The sequence below is a fragment of the Callionymus lyra genome, chromosome 1 (assembly GCF_982586985.1).
Source record: "Callionymus lyra chromosome 1, fCalLyr1.hap1.1, whole genome shotgun sequence".
Classification (NCBI taxonomy): Eukaryota; Metazoa; Chordata; class Actinopteri; order Syngnathiformes; family Callionymidae; genus Callionymus; species Callionymus lyra.
This window is the reverse complement of record NC_141818.1, coordinates 36198544-36221589: the sequence shown is the minus strand read 5'-3', so window position 1 is coordinate 36221589 and position 23046 is coordinate 36198544. Positions and strand designations below refer to the sequence as shown.

The window sequence follows — 23046 nt, the reverse complement described above, 5'->3', positions numbered from 1 at the left end:
GCTTTGGTATATATTATTTTTTTATGCAGGATGTTGTATGCGCGACTTGTGTTTTTTTGTACATGTCTTTGCCCAAATATACTTTATCCACGGTTATTCTTATAAAAAGCTTTCCCTATTGATGGAACGATAGATGTTTGTTTTTCTATTCCACCAAAAAATGAGGTACTAAACTTGTGCTCCACATTTCTTTTATTTCCTAAGGCTGTTCCTCAAAGTCATTCAAGCTGTACTCCCCGAAGGAGCCCCCCAACGGTAGCACTTTCCCCCCCTTCCATCCCGGCACAATGCTGGACCGAGACGTTGGGTAAGTTTTATGAAAAATTTTGTCTTTATTGATCAGCACTTCCTAGCAAGTGTGGCGCAAGGATCTGTAGAGTCACTTGGGTTTACACTGGATCTATTTTGTTTCTTTTATTGTCTCTAGCTTCAGCAATGGCATTCAATTTGGTTTCTACATCATTTAAGTTCAGGTGAAGTTCATGTCATTTGTGACTAGATGGTAATGCAGAATCAACATAACCTCTATAAATGAGAGAGAAAGAGTCGAATGACTATAAAGTTGTTTTTTTAAAACTAGATGTGATGTCGCTTGCAGATGTGGACTTGAAAGTAAAAGTGTAAACATTAGTAGTATAGATATATTTTTTCACTAATGTCCCATCTTTACAAACATGTTTGGTCACCCTTTAGTAACTTGTGTATCTATTACTTTCTTCATTTTTAACTACATATCATAAATAAGAGGGTACATGACTCATAAATAAAATGACCGGATCAATTTTAAAAGCTTGTTTCCGTTAATAATTTATTATTTGGGTGAATCTACAGTGAAGAACATTTATCCGAATGAAGGGCTTAAACCTTTTCGGTATGACTGTGAGAGTTGTTGCGGACTTTTCCAAGATTTAAACATGTAATTGTAAATTCATTATATAGTGATGTGTTAATGATTTGGTCACTGATCCATAATGGGATGTGCTTTTACTGTAAACTCTTAAACAACATAACATGATAATAACATTGTAGCAGGTGGACAAAGAAGTCTGAAACTTTCACTCGTAGCGTACAATTATTTAATTAACAAATCGCTATTGATTGAATGCTTCACTGTAGTCCATTAAAGGCTAATGTAGCAGAGATATTGGCCTGAGCCGTCTTTCTTCACTCTGGTATTTGTTGTGTCAAACTATGAAAGAAGTTACAGTCCCCGGAAATGCAGCTGGGGCAGAGACGGAATCTTTAAAACTGAAAGAATGTTTCATCTTGAGGTGGAATTTTTCACTTGTCCTGAGGCGGTTTGGACCTGGTACATAAACAACGGAGATGAAAGGACAGAATCAAGAGGGGAATAACAAGCCCTCAGTTCTTGGAAAGTTCAGGGATCAGTGAGAGGGTTCGCTTGAAATACTCTGGTGCATCTGTTTGTAGTCTCTCTGCAGCTACCAGCTGTACGACAGGTTTCTTTCTCGCTATTAATAAACAGAATGAGAATATAATATTGATGAAGATTAATCTTTGAAACAAGTGTCTATACTGGCTGTTTGACTTGAGTGCAAAATCAAACATCGGTAACTCCAAAAAAAACTTTTCAATTACATTCTGATAGGTCTATCTGTTAAAGAAAGCATTCAGTTACCCAAATAAAAAATGTGATTCTGCATATAAATTCATGGAGATCATATAAATAAGATTTTTTTTATTTTAAATTTTAAATCTGTATCTAAACACAGTACAAGTCAGTTTTTTTTATTTATTGTTTTTTCCAGGCCAACCCCAATGTATCCTCCGACATACCTCGAGCCAGGCATCGGGTAAGGCTTATCTCTTTTGGCTTTAATTAATTGACAAACTAAACAATAAAGTTATGATATATATATATATAGATAATTGTAGCTTGAATATTATATTAAATTCTAGGTTAGCGTTGCTCTTATTTACAAAATATGACATACAGTCTCTTATGAATTCCCTCCAAATTGGTCCCATTTTGTTTTCTTGACCTGAAAAATATAATGATCGATAAAGATCTCTCAAATATTTTCCCTTTGGGCCTCTTTTCGGCCGACTACACCTGCATAAACTTAACTTTTCTTGTAAAACCTGAACTACCAGGTCGCAGCCTACATACACATGTCAGCTTTAGATGATCAGATCTTATCATTGAAGTTATTTCCTTGGCTTAACCGGAGCATTTTCTTTGTCGACTGTTGCAGGAGGCACACACCATATGGTAACCAGACAGACTACAGAATATTTGAACTCAACAAGAGGCTACAAAATTGGACAGAGGTTTGTAGAAATGCGCGCACATGTACATAAAAAAACCCCCACGAGTTCTAACTTGGATTGCTGTTTTCTGCAGGACTGCGACAACCTTTGGTGGGATGCTTTTACTACAGAATTCTTTGAAGATGATGCCATGTTGACCATTACATTCTGTCTGGAGGACGGACCCAAGCGTTACAGTGAGCAAACGCAACCTCTGCCTTTGTTTTTTGTCTTCCAACACTCGCTTATTTTTTCTTTCGTTCTGTCCCGTCAGCAATTGGTCGGACGTTGATTCCCAGGTACTTCCGGAGTATATTTGAGGGCGGTGCCACTGAGCTTTACTATGTGCTGAAACATCCTAAGGAGTCATTCCACAACAATTTTGTGTCTCTTGACTGTGATCAGTGCACAATGGTCACCCAGAATGGGAAGCCTATGTTCACACAGGTGTGTACCTTTAACACGTTTCCACACAACAACTTTGTTCTTTTAACGTTTTCATTTCCTGTCCTTTTATCTCAAGGTATGCGTAGAGGGTCGTTTGTACCTGGAGTTCATGTTCGACGACATGATGAGGATAAAGACGTGGCACTTCAGCATCAGACAGCATCGTGAACTCATTCCCCGCAGTATACTGGCAATGCACGTGAGTGGAATACAGTCTATATGGCGTCAAGAAGGTGGAATCAAACAGCTCGTTGATGTACGACTGGTGTGTTTTCAGGCCCAAGACCCGCAGATGTTGGACCAACTGTCTAAAAACATAACAAGATGTGGGCTGTCAAACTCTACTCTCAACTACCTCCGAGTAAGTGAAGTGGGTTTCACTCATCTTTCCATACTGTCTCAGATGCTTGTGTTGTTAATATTAAGTTTCAGATGTCTTGTCTACTCTAAAATGAATGAAACCTTATTTAAAAAATATTGTTATCAGCATTCTAGTGATAGTTCAGTGTGATTATGTTTATATATTCTTATTGCTATCAGTACCATGATACATGGCATAAACGGCTAATAACTGGTTATACATTTGAGGGCTCACATTATTTGGAAATGTATTCATGCATGATTAAGATTTAAATAAGGTGCTTCTTGCATTTTCTTTTCTGTTATAATGAATAACTATTAAAGAAAAAGGGGGGTTGATTGGAAGCTACATTTAGAATCTAAAAAAGAGGTAGTTTTTTGAAGTAAACGCAAATGGCATTAAAAATAAATATAACATATTTTTATAGAATTGGTCAACTCATGGAACACTGATTCACATAAACGTGGGGTAGATGTTCTTCAAAATGCTGTGAGCAGACTACATTTCGTTTAAAAAAAAAACGAACTCATTTCCTGAAACTCTTCTTTGACAGAGTGGGAGATGAGTGGCAGGGACAAGTGGCATTTACACTTGAGTGACAAATCACTGATAAACAATTTCCAAAGGTCCACGTAAAATGTTTGAACATGATTTATTTTTGTGGGCCGGCAATGAATTGTCTGATATCAACTGTGACAGGAATTTAAAATGATTAAGAATTGAATGTATTTGTTAAAAAGTACTATCAAACCACAATAGTCATTGTGTTTGAACAGTGAATGAACCCATTTAAGTTTTTTTTTCTAAAACTTGTCTTTTTTCCAGCTTTGTGTGATCCTGGAACCCATGCAGGAGCTGATGTCCAGACACAAGACGTACAGCCTCAGTCCCAGAGACTGCCTCAAAACCTGCCTCTTCCAGAAATGGCAACGGATGGTGGCACCACCAGGTACGCGTCGCAAACATCCGCTCTCACCCCTAGTCTGTCGGGAACTGCTCTCAATTGACTCCGTCCCTCTCTGTAGCTGAGCCCTCGCGGCAGGCCCCGAATAAAAGGCGGAAGCGCAAGATGTCGGGAGGCAGCACAATCAGCGGCGGTGGAACCAACAACAACAACAAAAAGAAGAGTCCTGGCAGCGGCTTCCCTCTGACCAGCCAAGTTCCTGTGAGTGAATATCATATATGACTGGGTCTGTAAGAAGCTGAGATTTTTGTCTGCGCAGCATATTAGCGACAACAATACCATATCTTTTATATATATATATATATATATATATATATATATATTGATGTTTTGAGATACTGTAGAAAAATTTGTTTTAAGGAATTTAATAGTGGGAAAATTGGCATAGCGTAATAAACACAATGTTGTTCCATGCTTTACATCACCTTATTGAATTTAAACAAAAGGATATATACTAGCAAAATCAACGTTTCAATGACTATAAATTGGATATCATATTAATAAACAAATGTATTTGCATTAAAAAGTCCATATAGTGCTGTTGAATATTTATACAGTGTCAATTTAAAAAAAAAAGCGATATTCAAGAGTCTCTGTTTTTATTTGTTCAGGCTTTTCCTTGATTTTCTGGAACTCCTGTTGTGTTATCAGTGTTATCTTGACCTTTAAAGTATATACTTTATTGAGGATTGTTTTGATTGTTTAAGCGCTTTGTGACCCTGGTCTGGAAAATCGCTATACAAATAAAAATGACTTACTTACTTACACCCCTGCAGGATGTGATGGTGGTGGGAGAGCCCACTCTGATGGGCGGAGAGTTCGGCGACGAGGACGAGCGTCTCATCACGCGGCTGGAGAACACGCAGTTCGATGCGGCGAACGGCATCGACGACGAGGACAGCTTCAATAACTCCCCGGCGCTGGGCTCCAACTCCCCCTGGAACAACAAGGCCCCGTCCAGCCAGGAGAGCAAGAGCGACAACCCCACGTCCCAGGCTTCCCAGTAGAGCCTCGCACCCCCAAAACATCACTCATCCTCTTCCTCAAAAAGAGATCCCAGGTGCCACTTTAGGCCCCCGAACCGCCCGCCCACCAACTTCAGACTTGACAATAAGAACCCTCAACCACAACTAAACAATCTCAGTGTCGTCCCGACATTTTCCACTGAGCCAGAGGAGGTTTCACCAGGTTTTCATCCTCGCTGTGACCAGCCCAATACTTAGTCTTCAGTCCCCTCTCTCTGCCAATGTCTCCAATGTATCGAATGTCCCGACACAGCGCTCACCTACGCCGTGACACACTTGACCCACGAGAAGGATGGAAAGGGTGGCGGCGGCGGGACTTGACAACGGTGGCGAGTTGCTTAGGGACGACTCGTCCATCCTAACACTCAACATGACTTTACCGTCGCATCAAGTCTGTCAATAGCACGTGTGTGTGAACGACTGTGTTTGTGGGTGAATGGCTGAAGAGAGTAGTTGCTGAAACGATAAAACTTCACCTTTAAAAAAAAAGAAAAGAGACCATCCTTTAGAGTCAACCCATTGAAAATTGACACTGTAGTAGCTAACGCGGCACTGGACAAAGGACAGACACAAATCTAAATGAAGGATTTTCCAGTTCCCTCGTGCCCGACTCTTCTCCGAGACGTCCGTTTTAGAGAGAGCAGCAAACTCACACACAGCAACACATTTTAAGAGTTTTTATACAGTATATATTTCCCTAGAATGTTTTTTTAATTTGTATTAAAACACCTTTGTTTCAACTTTTTTATTTTTACCAATACTGAAAAGCTACAGACCAAGGAGCAACACAGGACTTTTATCCCCCGCCCCTCCCTCTAAGATATGTTTTTATCTTTTATGTTTATAAAAGAAATTATTCAGTGTGGATGTTTTTATGTTGTCTATTTTTGTTCCTTTTTTGAAGATATTTTTTGTGTATTTGTGCTTGTATATTTAAGGTAGTAGCAAAGTTCTGTCTGACTGTAATAAAAATGTATTCTTACTTAGATTTATCTAAAGCCATCCTGATCTAATGTAAAGAAAGAAATGGGGAAAAAGGAGAAAAAAAATCATGACCCCGGCCCTCTTGCCTATTTTTTTCCCCTCTTCCCTCTTTTTTTAAAGAAATGTGTAAATTAAAATGATGAGCCCCAGGGGTACAATAGCACCGTGGAAAGATCATTAACCGTCTTTTCATTTCTATTTATTTAGGTCATTTCAGCGAGTCACTTGTGTAAACAGGATGTCGTTTCCTTTCGGTCACAATCTAACGTGCCACAGCCTGATGTCAAGTATTTGTTAATCTATCGATTCTGCCACAAAGGTCTTTCTAGTCCAGACTATCATGCTTTCTTTTGCAGCCTTTTTTTTCTGACTTTTTGTCCGAGCTCTTTTTGTTTTTTTCTGACAACCCGTAGAAGAGCTTGGAAGCAGGAGATGAAGGTGAAACCTCCAGCTGTTCTCTCCGAGGCTGGATATTTCCTGACTGAAATGTTTTGGGTTTTTTTGACATCCTGTACATCTTTGTTTGGTCTTAGTTTGACACAAGCAGCAAGTGTGATTGAGTTGGAATGGCGGCCTGTACCTTCCTCAATCCTTGTAGAAGGATCATTGTTTGATATATATATTTTTGATTTGTTAGTTTCTGCCCTTGATAATTAATGTATGGTACCAATAAAATGATACATTTTCACTTTAATTTACTTAAGCAATTTTTTTTTTTTAGCATTTCCTGTGTAGCTTTTTGTTATCTAATCAATTATTGGCTATTTTAAAATCACATAAGCACATTTTACAACCCTTGAACCTAAAACTACACAATGTTATGGTTTGATATTTTTTTTAATTTTGGCCAGTTGTCTTATACCCCCATAAAATGTTGAGTTGATGCCCTAAACTCCAACTGACGGTCACGTACAGACTCCCTGTACTTGCAATGCAAGTGTTTACAGGGTATATGTACATGCAAGTGCTTAGGAAACTTAAGAAAGTGTAGTTAAAGAGGGGAAACTAGTCAATAAAACGAATGAAAACCACTGAAATATAATTTACAAGTGCAAACTGTTTCAATTCACATTCCCTACGGCTTTAAATTGCAACAGATTATTTTTTATTTAATGATGTCTTTCTTTCTAAAGATGTCATTATCTTATTTAATTCCCATCTCATTACCCCTGATCTTCTTCCTTTGTCCTGCCTCATCTCTTTGTCTAATGGAACATGTTTATCCCATTTGTCCTGGAAATGGTTGTTCTCTTTGTTGGCTTCTTCTACAGGCAAATTGCACTTTTAATAGGAAGTTAATTTAGCATAAAGACACAGCATCGGAACAAGAGCGCCCTTGCTCCTTGCTCACGGATTTGGTTTAGGTTTAAGCATAAACTGGCCTTAATCGGGTTCATTATCATAATTTTTTGACTGCTTGCAAAAGAAAAGAAAACACAATTTCTAAACATAATAGACTAACTTCAGTTTTAAATTTAAAAAAAGAATAAACCCTTTTAAGTAAGAACATATTTCCTTTAAATATTTTGCAAATACATCCCTGATATGTATCCCTTTCTGTAACTATATTATGAAATATTTTTTGCATGTTTACAGTAGGCATAACTTGATGCCACTGTGACCTACTTTATCATTTCAGTTGCTGAAGTATACATTCCTGCCTCTTGTTTGACTAATGTCCTCACCTCAATATCCAGTGTTATGATTCAAATATTTCTCTAAAAATCTACATTGAAATATTATAATTTGTAGTATGGTATTCTACATCTTATAGAAGAAATCTGAGGCCGCCATTGATTATAACATTGGATAACTGTTTATTTATAGCACAATAATCATGTCATCTTTGACAATCAAACCTAAAATATGTCTCAATGATCAATTTCTCTCAGATTCTACACTCAAATATTATATTTTATTATTTCGCATCTTAAAATGATGAATAAATAAATGGTACAATCTGCAAAACGCTTTTGTACTGTCCCCTCGGGGAGGCCGTAGTGACGTCTCCATGATGGCGGCGGCACATGCGCAGATCGGATTTCCAAGCTGCTGCTGATCGACTTCTGTCACTGGGATTAATGAACTATTTTCTCACTTGATACCTTGTTTTTGAGGTAAGAACGAGTGAACGCGAACCGACAATCTGTTGAGTTTAACTGTATAATCCAGTTATTTATAGATTTTCCGTGAGACAAATCTTGTAAAAACAATTTACTGAAAGTCAATTACTGGTGTTAGCTAGTTAGCATTAGCTTCATGCGTTCAACAGCGGAGTGTCTCATACAACCGAAATGTTTACGATCCGATATATCGTTAGTTACTTGTTAGTTAATCGCTCTATATTTTTTCACCAACAAATCGCATATTCAAGCTATTCTAACGGAGTTAGTTCATGTCTGCTAAAAGCCCATCCCTGCCAGCTCTGTTGACACTTAGTTTATTCCTGGTGTTGCACTTTAAGAAAGAGTCTAAATTTACTCACGGGTTGTTTGTTCTTTTATTCTTCTATGTATTTGTTTGTATTGTCGTGTGGCCGCTTGTCAATAACGAAATACGAACATTAATGCATGTGTTGGTTGTATTAATGTGTAGAAGCTCAAAGTATCTGCACCTTCTCTGCTTTTCAGACTTCAACATGTCTCAGGGGGAGAAGAAGGCAGGACTGCTGAGGAGAACCTCATCCTCAAAAAAACCTTTGAAAGAGAAGGTTGTACTGATGTATGATGAGATATTTGCAGTGAGTATTATCCATGAGTTGGTGTCAGTGATTTGGATTAACTCACTTTGGAATATAACTTTTTTTTTTTTTTTTTTTTTAGAAAGAAGACCCTTCCAAAAACAACCCTCGCTTTTGGGACGAGTTGTTTCTTATGAAGGTACAGTTTAAGATTCTACAGAAGAGCAATCGGACGATTATAATCTATGTTATCAGGTAGAAAATTATTGAGTTTGATGACTCGGAACTGATGTAGTGTATGGTATGATTTGGAGTTAGTTGGGAATCGTAGAATTACTCATTATTATATGTGATTGTACTTTTTTTTTTTTCAATGAATCCAAACTCTCGTCCAGGTCAACCTTGAGTATCTGGAATCCAAACTGGAGAGTGTGGATGGTGAAGAGGTCCAGCGAATCCAGGACAACATCAACTCGCTGTTCCACCACTGTGTTCAGGCTTTAGGCGAGGAACACCAGATCAAAGTGGTCAATGCCCTGCAGGTATTTGCACTTATTTTTTCTTCCAGTGTAGTTCTAAGATCGAATAAATTGAATAAGTTTGAAAGATGTCCAATATCCACATTTCAATCCAGCTTCATTGTTTATATCCTTTGAGTATATAGTTGGTTCATCTTAAACATTGTTCCCAGTATTGATTGAGTTTTTCATCATTGACATTTTTCTTTTTTTTACTTTGTCCAAGACCCTTTGTGCCCTTTTCCGAGGAGTGCATCAGAAAAACAAGTCAGCATCTGGCTTTGACATCATCAACATGCTGATGGGCTTTGATAAGGCTGAACAAAGAATGAAGGTAATTGATGTTCCTGGTAGAAAAGCTTCCGCAAAAGTTTTTCTTCATCGTACGTCTTACCTGAACAGTTGAGCGATTGAGGCTGCGATCGCATCGGTTAAATCCTTTTCGAATCAATTCAATTTCTGAAATATAAATATATTCTGTTGACCTGCAGGACTTGATGGAGAGACTCGACAGTCTTGTTTGTGGCGTCGGGTCAGAGAGTCTGAAGAGCCTTTGTCTTAAACTGCTGCTATGCCTGGTGACGGTGAGTCAGAAACTAAGAAAAAAAAACGCGTGAAGAATAAATGAGTGATGGAGACGATTATTAAACCTCAAAATCTGCTGTGTTTGTAGGTGACGGACAACATAAGTCAGAACACCATTCTGGAGTATGTGATGATCAACAGCATCTTTGAAGCCATTCTTCAGGTGTGTAAACAACAGCCACAGGGCAGAACATTGAAGCTCAGGAAATAAAATCAATCTTGGTGTATGTTATTTATATAATCTATTATGAATATAATAATTTACAATGAAAAAAACATGTTACAATTTTTGTTCTAGTTAAATGTATGTTTCAAGACAATAAACATTGTTTTCCACTGTTTTTTGCAGACCATTTTAATAAGACATAATCTTAAATCCTAACAAATGTATTTTGGTGCATATTATAAGTGAAATGCTTTTCCGTTGCATAAAATAAATTCATGGATTTTAACAACGCTCCCTTCACTAACTAGATACTGTCAGATGTGTCCAGTAGAGGGCAGCATGGCTACGACGCTGTGGTCCTTCTCGCTCTTCTGGTAAACTACAGAAAATATGAGGTGCGTTTCATTTTGTTTTAATTGAATTATCGACACAGAAAAGTGTTGGTTTTAATATTCTCTATGGTATTGATCAAGTCGTAATCATTTATGCTGTTTTAGTCTGTGAATCCATACATCGCCAAACTTTCCATCGTGGATGACGAGCCAACGCTCGACGTAAGTTCTCCTAAGATCTCTCATAAATGTTTCTCTAAAAATGCATTTTTCCATCTAATGTTCCTCTTTCTGTCACAGGGAATGGGTGTAGTTGTCAATCAAGCTCTTACAGAGTACAACAGGTGAGAACCGTCTATGGTTCTGTTGAATATTTCACTCTGAATTATGTCGAAGCCATTTGCAACTCTCGTTTGAAGTTTTTGTCTTTTTCTGTTTTTAATTCCGCAAACAAGGTCATTTTTTTTCATCTTATTTATACATCACTTTTAAGTTTATTTGTGGACTTAAAATGTATCCGAGGTTTTGATGGTATTTTTGGTAGACTTTGGAAGTTGGGGACTTCAAAGGGATGAAAGATGACCACTAATGTTGCTTTTTCACTCTCTGTGTGTCTGTGTGCAAAATAAATAACAACCTCAAATAAGGCTGAACCCATATTTGACACATTTCTCTAAATCCTTCTTCTACAGGCAGTACAAAGACAAAGAAGAGGAGAACCAGGGCGGGTTCTTCTCCACCCTCACCAGCATGGTGAGTACTCGTCATCATCAACTATTATTTCGGTTTATTCTTGAGTTAACTTAATTTCTTGTGTGCTCAGGTGGGCAACATGTTCATAGCAGATGCTGACGAGAAACTCTCTGTGCAGTAAGTCCCTTGAATCGTTGGAACCTTTACATAACTTATCAATTCATTCATCTAACAAATGTATTGAAAAGAGGGGAAGATTGTTAGTTGTAATATAATCAACTAGTTGTATACCTTTACATTAATGTGATCAATAATTACTTCTGGTAAATTATGTTTATACTGTATATAATGACAATATGCATCTATGACAAGCAAATTATTCTGATTTCCTTCTGTTCCTGAATTCATTATACATGTGTTTAACCAACAGAAATAGTAGACAAACAAAGAGTAGTGAAAGTTGTATTTGACCACCAGCTAAAAAGTTTGTGTACATTCTGTTAAACCATGCATCTTCAGAATTTAATGTTGTAAAGAAAGGGTGTAAGTAAATTTACAAATGGACCAAAATATATCTAAATGAGATTTTACAATTGCTTGTTAGTAGGAGCTGAAAATGTACTTATTTACAAGAGAATCCTAAATTTACGTGTGTTCTTTGTGTAATAAACTTGACGGATATTAATGTTTTTGTTTCGATTAATTGTTTTCCCCTGTGGTTTGACTTTCTTTTTCAACGAAGGACAAATGAAGCAATCCTGCTGGCTCTATACGAGGCCGTGCACCTGAATCGAAACTTCATCACTGTGCTAGCACAGGTAACTGTAGGAATGCTGTTGAATTAAGCATGTTTCTGCCCTCATTCATGTATTGTTTTAACTGTTATACCAGCCTTTAGTACTTTTGAATGCACTAATTTACAAATAAAACTCACATGTTTAACAAATATAAAGCTAAACTATGATAAATAACATGTGTCAGGGATGCAAAGAAAGGAATGATAATGTACATACGGATTAGAAACTTTTATTGCCAGTGCTGTAAACACAACATAGGATTTTTTATGCTGTCAGTACTGAATAAAAGAATGAAATATGATGACACACAAGAATCATTTTGACACGTTATTAAAATCATTCTCTATTTCCAACAGAGTCACCCTGAGATTGACATTCCAACGACACCAGTCACCCCGACTGCAACCACGCCTACAATGCCCCTCGGCACGACACCCCCCTCCATGGACAGTATGTGAAACCTTTTTTTTTTCTTTCCCTAAGGTCTGTTTAAATGAGGTCACAAATCAACAGTCCACAGCTACTTATTATGGCCTATTATACAACGCAGGACATGTTTGCTTATTCAGCAACTTGCAAACCCCCCCCAGGACGTGCATTTAAATCGGAGTCCTATAACTTTACACTTAAATTAATGATGGCTATAAAAAGAAACACAGCACGGAGGAGATTTGTTGTTGTGATTATGTCTCAGGAGGTTTTTGCCCTTAATTTTTCATCTTCTTTTGGACTTTATTTGCCTCAGAATATTTATGATTAAAAAAAAAAATGTCAATGTATAGTAAATGCACATGTTATGAAGGACATTATTACAGAGAAAGTTCAACAACTGACATGCATCAATTAGTTTAAATTGAATTAAAGGGAAGTGTTGGTTTGATTTTATCTCCTGAGGTTTCTTCCACAGAGTCTTGTGTCAGTTCCCTAAATTCTCACCTACTGTAGCCTCTGAAGGTATTAACATCTCCTCGTTCTCCAAAAGCTATTAAGGTTGTTCCCTCTTAGCCTTACTTTAGCCTAAACCTCTCTCCTGCATTTTTGATGTGTCTGCTCACCACAAAACTCTTTCTCATTTTTACTATCCTCAACACTATTTCACTTTCAATAGCAACTGTCTCAATTACGTTGACACTTTGATGGCTACAATAATAAATGAGTGTTCAGGGATCCCTTTGAAAGACGTCTTTTAACATCCAGAGCCACAACTACAATCTTGAGATTAACCAAACATTTATCAGACACGTGGGTGAAACTGCTGCCGCTAAGGGAATTTGTCCTGACATTATGAAATTATGTTTTCTGGTAAAGTCACGGGGAAACAAATGAGCTTCCCGGACTAGACGCAGAGATGGATGCAGATGTATGAACGTGTGACTCATCCTGCTGAGATTTGCGATGATCTACTTTTGTTGACAGTAGCTGGAATAATGAGACCAAGACATGACTTCTTATCAGAAGTATTTGCTTGACTGAACACATCCGGAGTAATGGGACAGCTCATGATACAAATTTGGGACCGTGAAGTTGCAGGCACAGAACGGCCACAAAACAATTCAAAGTAATGGGCTGACTGTCGGTCAAAGGTGGGGAGGATCTTCTTCAAAACATTAGGAGAGTTGTCAATTCGAAAGTTCAACCTTCTCCCTATTAAAATGTTTGCCTATTCTTCTGCAGGCCTCGATAATCGTACTGCATCGATGTGCTAATGTTGCGCGAGACAATAAGCAGTAGAGTTTGATATATTGACAACTAATCGTTTTGAATGTTTCACTTAAAATGATTTCACTTTGCTTAAACGTTCTTCAAGTGACTACATTTCTAATTATCTTAGATATTTCCTAAATTAAAATTTAAAGTGTGAATGGGATTTCAAAAATATTTTACCAAAAAACTTGGTCAAATTAAAACTACTCTCAAAACCTCACTAAGTTTATCATTGTAGAATGACTAAATATATGAAAATGTCTTTATTAACTGAACATCCTTTTTAGACTCTGAAACACGAACATCCTCCCAATGCCCTACTTTGTTAGTTGTTATTTTATATGCTTCAGTTGATACCTTTTCCCCAACACACGGCAGATGTACTGTAAATTGAGTCACACACGAATGTACAGCAGAGTGGAACTCGAGTCTCAACGGAGCCTTATTACAGAAATGATGATCGTACAATGTTTGGATTTTAACTTTTTTGATTTGCCTCAACACAGAATCTGCCAGAAACTTTTTTCCATTAAAACTAAAAAAGATATCTATTTTGTTTCTTCTCAGTGATGAACAATCCCGAACTACCTCTGGATCCCAACCTGCAGACCAGCAACCTCCTCATCACCTTCTTGAAATATGCTTCTATTGTAATGCAAGACACTAAAGGTGAGAGGAACTTGTGTCAAAGGGTCATTAATTCTTTTAAAACAAATTTGCACCATATTTCTACTAACTGGCCTTCAATGAATATTAGATTATGACTGAAACGGTACAAATGGCATGACCAGCAGAAAAATGAACGTTCAGTCTTTAATAATAAATCTCAAAATAAGCCCTAGCCCATGTTTTATTTGGCTATTTTGCAGGCGTATTTTTATTAAGCAAATGTGATTAAAGGTCAACTAAAGTGAAAACCCAACTTTCCTGACTCACTCACATGTTTTAAATGTTAAAGTCTTCCTCTCCAAGATGTAAGTCCCTCATCATGACCATGTTTTGAACTTGTTACTTTATAATATTCTCTCCCATCTAAAATCTCAGCGAAGGAGAGGTTACGAGAGCGAAGCCCATTGTGAAGAAATATAGGCTTCACTCCTCCTCAAGCCAGCTATAATCACACCCACTTTGTTTCTACAACAATTCCCTTGGAGGTGGAGACTTCCAGGATTGACGACATGCAGTGACAAACCTTGAAAATCCCCAAGCATGGCAGAGTGGGCGTGGTTATTGTAAACACGTTTTTAGTGGACGGGGCCTTAAGTAAATAATTATTTCAATGAAAAGAGAGTTTTGTAAAAACAGACACATGCTGACGAGTACAATAGAAGTTCAAGATCAACTTCAATGAAATTTCTGTTTTCTGCTCCACACCAAAATTCTGATCTTGTCTCACTTTTGCACATATCAGACGAGCACAGACTCAACAGTGCCAGACTTTGCCTCATCATCCTCACCTGCATTGCAGAGGTAAAGAAAGTCATCATTTCTCTTGCTCTGTGCATGTTATCAAGATCTTCCGTGTGCAAACGTTCCCTTGTCATTTATAGGACCAGTACGCCGATGCCTTCCTGCACGATGACAACATGAACTTCAGAGTCAATCTACACAGAATGGTGAGTTTTCCTCTGGAATGTCCGTGACAACTAGCTGATAGTTGATGAAGCTTTAAAAAAAAATGATGTCCTCCAGCCAATGAGACACAGGAAAAAACCTGTGGACAAGAACATCCCTTCGCGACCACTGGTCTGCGCCGTTTTAGGTACGAAGCTCAATTTAATTTTTTACATTTATTTATGAGAACATTAACCAATATAAAGAAATTAACCATATATTTTAAATCGTCGCTGATTTCTAGATCTCATGGTGGAGTTCGTCGTCACTCACATGATGAAGGAGTTTCCCATGGATCTGTATATGTAAGTTTTATTTCCGTTGAAAACCTGGAGTCTCATCAAGTCGGCGTAACTTGTTTGCTGTGCAGACGCTGCATACAAATCATCCACAAACTCCTCTGCTACCAGAAGAAGTGTCGGGTCAGGCTGCACTACACCTGGAGGGAACTCTGGTCAGGTAAGCAAGTGAATCAGGGGTTTACGATGCTGTACAAATGTGCAGATACACATTTATAGGACATGTGTCTGATATTTTTAGCCTTCCAAAAACAACTATAAAGGTTTGTACTTTTAATACTTTTAACTTTTTGACTTAAAATTCTCTTCCCGCTTTGATGGGATGCAAGTAACAAGACTTATTAACACAAGTTCACATATTTTCATGTAACCTCTGTAACAAACTGTACTGTGCCTTTTTTCTTATTAAAACAAAGGTGGCTTTTGAGTTCAAAATTATTTTTAAATGTTTCTATTTTTAAAGTATATATACGTATATATGTATTATTGACAAGAAAATTGATGATATTACATCATGAATGCATTTGATTGTTTTCTTTTTGCAGTTTGTATGTGATCCATTATTCATTTCTTTCTATTGTTACATTATAATTTATAAATGGATTTTCGTTTTCATATTTAGAATTATGACCCATCAAAAGCAGATGGATGGCGAATACACACGGCAAACACAAGACAAAACGATAAATAAATGTAACATTTTGGCTTCTATCTCTTCTACAGGACAAACCTTATTTCCTTGTCAGGTGTTGATGTTTGAAAGCACATTAAGGTGTATAATGAGCCTCCACAGAGAGTAATCCATCCTGTCAGACTGGTTTGTTGGCCGGTCAGCAGTAATGGATCACGTTTCTGCTTGTAATGGTTCCATCAAGCTGCCTTTAATTGCAATAGTATTTTTTTCTAATCAGACCAATAATTACTTAAAATGCTAAAAATCCTCAGAGTAAGTTGCTTCTAGTGATAATGGAGCAGCATAAACGAACATGAAGGTGAAAATAAATTTGAATTTATTCAACACGTGCAGATTTTTCCGTTTTTTTTAATTCATTTTTGTGTAGTTTCTCTTTAAAATACCGTAAATTGTCTTTAAAAATGAAGAAGTAAACGACTGTTTCATGACTCACTTATAGAAGCTATAGTTCACAAACTGTCCTTTAATTTTACAATTTATTTTTTAAATAACACATTTCAAACCCTGGTCTTTCTCTCTCTCGGCAGCTCTGATCAACCTGCTCAAGTTCCTGCTGTCGAATGAGACGACTCTGTTGTCAAAGTGCAACATTTTTCACCTGGCATTCATGGTAAGTGTTTCAGCTCATGCCTGATCACAGAAAAGAAGCATCACTGTGTTCGTATTAGCTTTGTTGTTGCATTATCTCAAACATGGTCAATATTCAACATTTAGAAAACTCAACAAACGTTTACCAATGGCGCGTGTGTGTTGTGGTCATGTGATGTGGGCCTCGTAGACCGTCGTCTGTGTGGTTTCAATAAAGTTTTAAGACTTTTAAAAGCGACAAGCTTACGAGCTTTTATGAATGATTGTCAAAAGGTATGTTGATGGGTACAACCATTGTTTTCATACCTAAGTGTGTATTGTTTTTGTACAGGGTTTACAATCTACTTTAATTAAACAATATATATATTTTGGCTTCTTCCCATTACCCGATGAGGCGTATTACTATGGAGCCTCGCAGAGTAATACTATGGTGACACACAGTGCAGCTACATTGTTTACCAACATTTTAACAGATCTCCGAGGGCCACGTATCACAAAAAATGTTTTGTGTTCATTAAATAAAACCATAATTACTACATAAAGCTTATAAAATGCACTGTCCATTTTATTTTGAATAAAAAAAGAAATGAATTGATTTGAAGTCCATTATTGTACGAATAATATGCTAAATGAAACGATGTGATTTATCCAGTATGTTTGCTATAATTACTTGTTAATTATAAATTAATGTTCCCTGTGTAACTACTGGAAGGGCTTTGCTGTAATGGGATTCGAAGGTGTTTGAATGGAAAAAGAAACCTCTATATCGCCCAACTGCGTGTAAAAAGTTACACAATAGTTACAACTCCTTTCTGGATGTGTAGAAAACATGGTAAACGTCTGTTTTATTTATTTTTTTCAGAATTTTTACTAATTTCATTCCAACATGTTTCTTAAAGATTTAATTTATTCCAGCAAAACATCACTTGATCGCATGAGGATCCTCCTCTAACTCCACTAACTCGACTCTCCAGGTGGTGAATCTCTTCAACATGTTCATCACCTACGGCGACACGTTCCTGCCGACCTCCAACAGCTACGACGAGCTCTACTACGAGATCGTACGAATGCACCAAGTCTTCGACAACCTGTACTGTATGGGTACGTTTTTCCCTCTTGATGTTTGTTGACAATGGCACGCTGATGTCGGCGCTTTATTTTCATCCTCTCTCTCCCTCTCCCTCCATCCATCCATCCATCCTTCAGCTCTCCGAGTGTCGACCAACACGGGTCAGTGGAAAGAGGCGGCCAGTAAAGTCACACACGCCCTCATCAACGTCAGGTAATCTCCGTCACATTCATTGTAGACGCAACAAACTTCAATAGATATTCTGATGCGATTAATACTTCGGGCTTCATCCTCGGCCTTGAGGCTCCTGGTTGGCATCGTTCCACCATGTTTTTTTTCAGCAGGACCTGAACTACTCTACACAATATTTAATAAAACGAAGATCAGCCAGCGAGTTCATACAAATGTGCAGAAGAAAAACTTTTTATTTATCTGATTTTTGAGCCACTTAACGGTGAAGTTGTGACCATCCAACGTTCGTAGCATCACTTGAACAAAAAAAAAAAAAACACCTTTCAGAGACCAGCCAGTTTTATTTGGTGAGGAAAGTGTCCCTCTCAGTGAACGTGTTCAGCCTTGAGTCTCTTTTTTACAAAACAACTCTTGTTTTTCTGTATTTGTCAAGTGTTTCATGTTATTGTTGAACCTTAAGATCCGACAACCAATCAGACATCTGGCAGCTTCTGTTCAAATCCCTGCCTCTCGAGCCAAGACTTTTTCTTTCCCCCTTTCTTACATAAAAAAGATTCTGGGCAGCAAGAGAAACCAGTGTAATGCTCTTAGACTACCAGACTAAAGTTTAGCTCTTATTTTGAAGTTAAATGTTTTTCTTAATCATGTCTTCCAGAGCCATCATCAACCATTTCAACCCCAAGATCGAGTCTTACGCTGCTGTGAACCACATCTCTCAGCTGTCGGAAGAGCAGGTGAGTTTAAAGATGTTTGAAACTAAACTAAACACTAAACGGAGGCATACCCCTGCCTAGGATTTAATTCCAGGCAGGAGTTAAAACACAGCATGAAATCGATTAATCTACTTCCATGATTGAATATTTTTGCCACAAAAATAAGTCACATTTTGCGTCGTCACATGGAAGTTACATTATTTTTGATCATATTCTGCATTTTACGAAGTCACGTTATCACTTGTTCCTGCTGGTTCTTAACAAGCAAGTAAGTGAGGATTCAATAATAATAAGATTTTCAAGAAATTCTTTATTTTCATCATCCAGCAAAAAATTATATGCGTTTCTATGGAAGCGTATCAGTTCCATCAGAAAATTAAATGTTTAAATTTAACTAATTTTGGAAATGAAATGTTGTTGGTCTGTTAAGTATCACTTTTAAAATAATTACATTTAATTACATTTTTTTAAAGGTAAATTCATTAAAAAAATGTGCTTCTTTAAAGGCTGTTTTTTTTTTTTTTTATTAAATAAAAAACAAAAACATTATTGAAGTTTTTATTTTTATTACACAAGTAGTTTGTTATGCTTCAGAAATTAATTTTCATCTGTTTAATTTTTTGTTTTTCCTTTAAATTAAATGTTGTTATAAAAATTCCATCCTTTTATATTGAATTTTAAAACATTGAATGCAGTAAAGGTATTTTTTAATTATTGAATTCAAATTCCAAACTATATGTATATACAAAAAATAATATAATAATATAGAAAAATGACTGAATTGAAATGTAATAAACATTTCAACATTTCAATGATTTTTCCACTATTCAATATTATTTTTGCACTTATGTAGTTCAATAAACATCAGTTAAACATCAATGTCACCACATCAAGTTGTTGTTGATGTGATGAAGTCACACGATTCTTCAGAGTGGAATCATGTCGCGCTGCAGAGCTTCTAATCCAAACGCATCCAGTCGTTGATCAGCAGCGAGTGGCCGGAGCAGCTGCAGGAGGGAACGCAGTGCAAGTGTGATGGATGATGATCATTACTGCGCTGTAATTACCTTTATCTGTGGAATCATCACCACATTTAATGGAGGGTTTCACTCAGGGTTTGCTTTTGTTGTCAGGTGTGATTGTGTTTCAATCAAGGCCTGCGTTTTATCTCTTAATTTTGAATTATTCTAGTAACAACTGTGTCGTAACAAGCCTCCCAATCATCAGTCTTCCTCAGAACCCATCAATCATTCTCTTAAATGATGTTGCTTTAATGGTGTTTTTTTTTTTTTTTGGATCCCATTAAAAAGTTAACTTTCCCCCAAATGTGCGACGCAATAATGTGGCCTCAGAATTGAACATGAGCCGTCACTTACGTTGATGTAAGACCGTGTCCCAGATGAGCGTCGCGTCTCTTTAAGGGTCTGATGGTTTATTGAAGTCATCCGTCTGCTGCTCAGCTGCGAGACTTCACTCTTGGATGAAGAGAGGATGATGAGACGCCTGTTGGTGATCAGAGCTTGTCATAGTCTCTTCTCTAGCCTTGTTTACTACTGAGGCAACCTGTTGTGTGTTTTTGTGTTGGCATCATTTTAAATATTTTAGTCTAAAGAAATATGGTTGCCTCGCTCAGAAGCGTGATGAGGACTACAACAATGGCAGAAGCTACCAACAATCCCACAATCCTTTGCAGATAATTGGGGATATCCTCCTTTTTTTTTTTTATGGAACAGGAACTTTTTGTTTTCCGGAAGAGTTTCATGAAACTTATCACCAAGCCTTTTCCCACAAAAAACACTTCCTAACGTATCAAAGAAAAAGATCCAAAATTGAGGAAAAGTCTAATTATATAATTATAATATAAAGTAGATTTATGTCCTGTCCTTATAAAAAGGAGCTAAACTATATATATCTTTATTTTATACATGATTTGAAAATAAATCCTTCCTGCTTATTTTACTTTCATTTTGAGTAATAAGAAATAAACAATTAAGCCCTAAACCCTATTAAACCCTAAATTAATGACAATAAAGATGGAGTTTAATGAAGTGAAAATGTCAGAAACTTTCTCACATGATCAGTTTTGAAGTTCCTCTCTGACTTCACGAGGGCCGGAGCTCTGCAGTCAAAGATGTGATTCTCTGTAGGAGAGTAGAGGACGAGAAACTGTGGTTAAGTGTAAAGATAATGTATAAAGTTAAGATATTCTTACGACGGGTAAGACGGGTAAAGACGCAGAGACTGAGGGGGATCTGTGTCGGAAGAAAAGCCGCCAGATTGAAGAGGATACTTTCCCAGGCAGTGGAGCGACCATGTTTGTTAAGAGACTGTAGAGTTAGAAGAGTCAGAGTTGAAGATGCTCCTGTTTTCTGGGGAGTGACTGGAAAGGAGCGGGATAAAAAATGGTGCTGTGTCTCAAATCGCATACTAGCGTACTCAAAGTTAGTATTTTTAGTGCGTTAGTGCGTCTCAATTCTTAGCATGCGAAATTTAGTGCTCCATGCACACTAAATTGGCATACTAACACACCCACAAAACTGAGCATGGTTCGAAGGACACTAACCACACTAAACAGCCGCCATCTTAATGACGTTTTAAACGGAAGTTACGTCATATATAAATGCATATATATTCATATACTTACAGGTGCATTTTCCGCAACAGTAGGAGGATAAACACGTCTTCGGTGCTGATAACAGCTTAAATATCTCGCGAATATTTCGATTCTCATATTTTTTCTTTATTTCTTTTTCCAAAGTTGCAAAACATGCTGCCAGCAGGTGTCGCTAGTGTTCCTACAGCTGGTTGAAACATCGTTAAATAAAAGTAGAAGAATAAGCTGTCATGTGATTTCCTGTTAGTGTGTAGCAGCAGTGTTTGATTTGAGACGTACTATCTGTGGAGAATTTGCGTACTAGTTAGTACATACACTAAACTGATGCATACTAACTTCTAGTATACTAAGAGAAGTATGCGATTTGAGACACCGCATGAGTGTCGTAGAAGTTAAGAAGTAATCTTTTGCTACACTGTGTGACACGAGAGGCCCTCGTTCAGCCTGAATGCGGATCCATTTCCCGCAGCGACGTGACAAGACTGAATGACTTCCAGTTGAATTGATGTCCGTCCCACCGACTTACAAGACAACCTTAGATTGTTCACGCTCTAGTGGCCGCGGCTGGTCCTACAGTCTCGTCGAGATGAACAACACGCTTGTCTCCGCTCGACTTCAACGATGCCTCGTCGCAACCACTCGGCTTTGAGCACAAAACACACAGTCCCCGGGAAATAAAGTCTTTATTTACAGCGAGGGCATCGAAGATGAAACTCTTTCAACGACCATCCAGAAACATCGCCGGGCGATTGCTTCGGAAGAAGCTTGTCAAGGTCCTGGAGTGGCCAGAGTCGAGATCTCGACCCCATAGGAAATCTTAGGAGGGGGTTGAAAGTCCCCTAAACACCACTGCTCTAGAGGAGATCGACTGTAAATGTCTGATAAACACCTTTCGTTGGCCCTGTATCGCGATACGTATCGTACCACAGTCTTGCCACTTCATCACGGATCGTCTCATTCTGTTCCTCCTCCCAGGTGTTGGAGGTGGTCCGCTCCAACTACGACACTCTGACCCTCAAACTGCAGGACGGCCTGGACCAGTTCGAGAGGTACTCCGAGCAGCCCAAGGAGGCGGCTTTCTTCAAGGACCTGGTGAGAGTCGTCGCGTCTGTTGTTGTCGTTTTCTTTTTTGGACGGCGAGCGTCACCGCGTCTCGTCCTCAGGTTCGCTCCATCAGTCTGAACGTGAGGAAGAACGTCTCCCTGAACACGCTGAGTCAGGACGTCCTGCTGAAGGAGTTTTCCACCATTTCCTGAAAGGACTCGTGGACCTGGAGGTCTCTTCGGACCGGTGGCTGCATTCATGTATGTGGGTGTGTGATGAACTATTAGTGCACCGTGTGTGCGACCGACCTCTCCGGCCGGACTGTTAAGATTCATCTCTCCTCCTAACCAACGTCTTCATTCTCCTAACAACACTAATCGCTTTTTGGTGGATTGTGGTTCTGTTTGACTAACAAACCCATGGAAGGCTTCTGCGGTGCTAGCATAAATGCTACTGGTGTTGTTGACGAGCGAAGCGACCGCGTTTGTCCTGCGGATTATTCCGATCGGGTTCAATCCAGCGAATAAAAATGATCTCAATGTAATAATCAATTTAAATTGTTTGTTTTTAATCAGACTTTTTGTGATTTGAATTTATGCAATTCCTCTGGTGTTTCACGTCTGTCCGACTCCTGTAGCCTTATTTATGTTCATGCTTTCTTTCTTTTTTTAAATAAAGTTTTTTTCTTCTTG

The 23046-nt window shown here is 37.9% G+C and overlaps 2 protein-coding genes across 2 annotated transcripts; both read left to right on the top strand.

Annotated features, from left to right (window-relative positions):
• Positions 1-204: 204 nt before the first annotated feature.
• Positions 205-6746, top strand: ldb1b (LIM-domain binding 1b). The gene is made up of 10 exons (XM_087805220.1): positions 205-307; positions 1770-1814; positions 2217-2292; positions 2366-2468; positions 2546-2718; positions 2795-2917; positions 2996-3079; positions 3905-4028; positions 4105-4244; positions 4820-6746. Exons 1-10 carry the CDS (start codon positions 288-290, stop codon positions 5048-5050), a joined length of 1119 nt encoding a protein of 372 aa, XP_087661346.1. The 5' UTR covers positions 205-287; the 3' UTR covers positions 5051-6746.
• Positions 6747-8089: 1343 nt separating this feature from the next.
• armh3 (armadillo like helical domain containing 3) lies at positions 8090-23046 on the top strand. Its single transcript, XM_087805270.1, has 26 exons — positions 8090-8169; positions 8683-8792; positions 8875-8931; positions 9128-9274; positions 9477-9584; positions 9742-9834; positions 9924-9998; positions 10310-10396; positions 10499-10555; positions 10634-10677; positions 11026-11086; positions 11157-11203; positions 11769-11844; positions 12180-12273; positions 14095-14196; positions 14939-14997; positions 15078-15143; positions 15220-15289; positions 15386-15446; positions 15512-15600; positions 16662-16744; positions 17697-17823; positions 17929-18004; positions 18639-18717; positions 22286-22402; positions 22474-23046. Exons 2-26 carry the CDS (start codon positions 8691-8693, stop codon positions 22564-22566), a joined length of 2070 nt encoding a protein of 689 aa, XP_087661396.1. The 5' UTR covers positions 8090-8169; positions 8683-8690; the 3' UTR covers positions 22567-23046.

Bases quoted from the DNA above. Each gene is read 5' to 3' on its own strand.
- ldb1b (XM_087805220.1), top strand. From the start codon at position 288: ATGCTGGACCGAGACGTTGG. The intron at 2,469-2,545 runs GTGAGCAAACGC...CTGTCCCGTCAG, and splicing joins GGACGGACCCAAGCGTTACA to CAATTGGTCGGACGTTGATT. The intron at 3,080-3,904 runs GTAAGTGAAGTG...TCTTTTTTCCAG, and splicing joins CTACTCTCAACTACCTCCGA to CTTTGTGTGATCCTGGAACC.
- armh3 (XM_087805270.1), top strand. From the start codon at position 8,691: ATGTCTCAGGGGGAGAAGAAGGCAGGACTGCTGAGGAGAACCTCATCC. The intron at 9,585-9,741 runs GTAATTGATGTT...GTTGACCTGCAG, and splicing joins AGGCTGAACAAAGAATGAAG to GACTTGATGGAGAGACTCGA. The intron at 14,998-15,077 runs GTAAAGAAAGTC...TGTCATTTATAG, and splicing joins TCCTCACCTGCATTGCAGAG to GACCAGTACGCCGATGCCTT.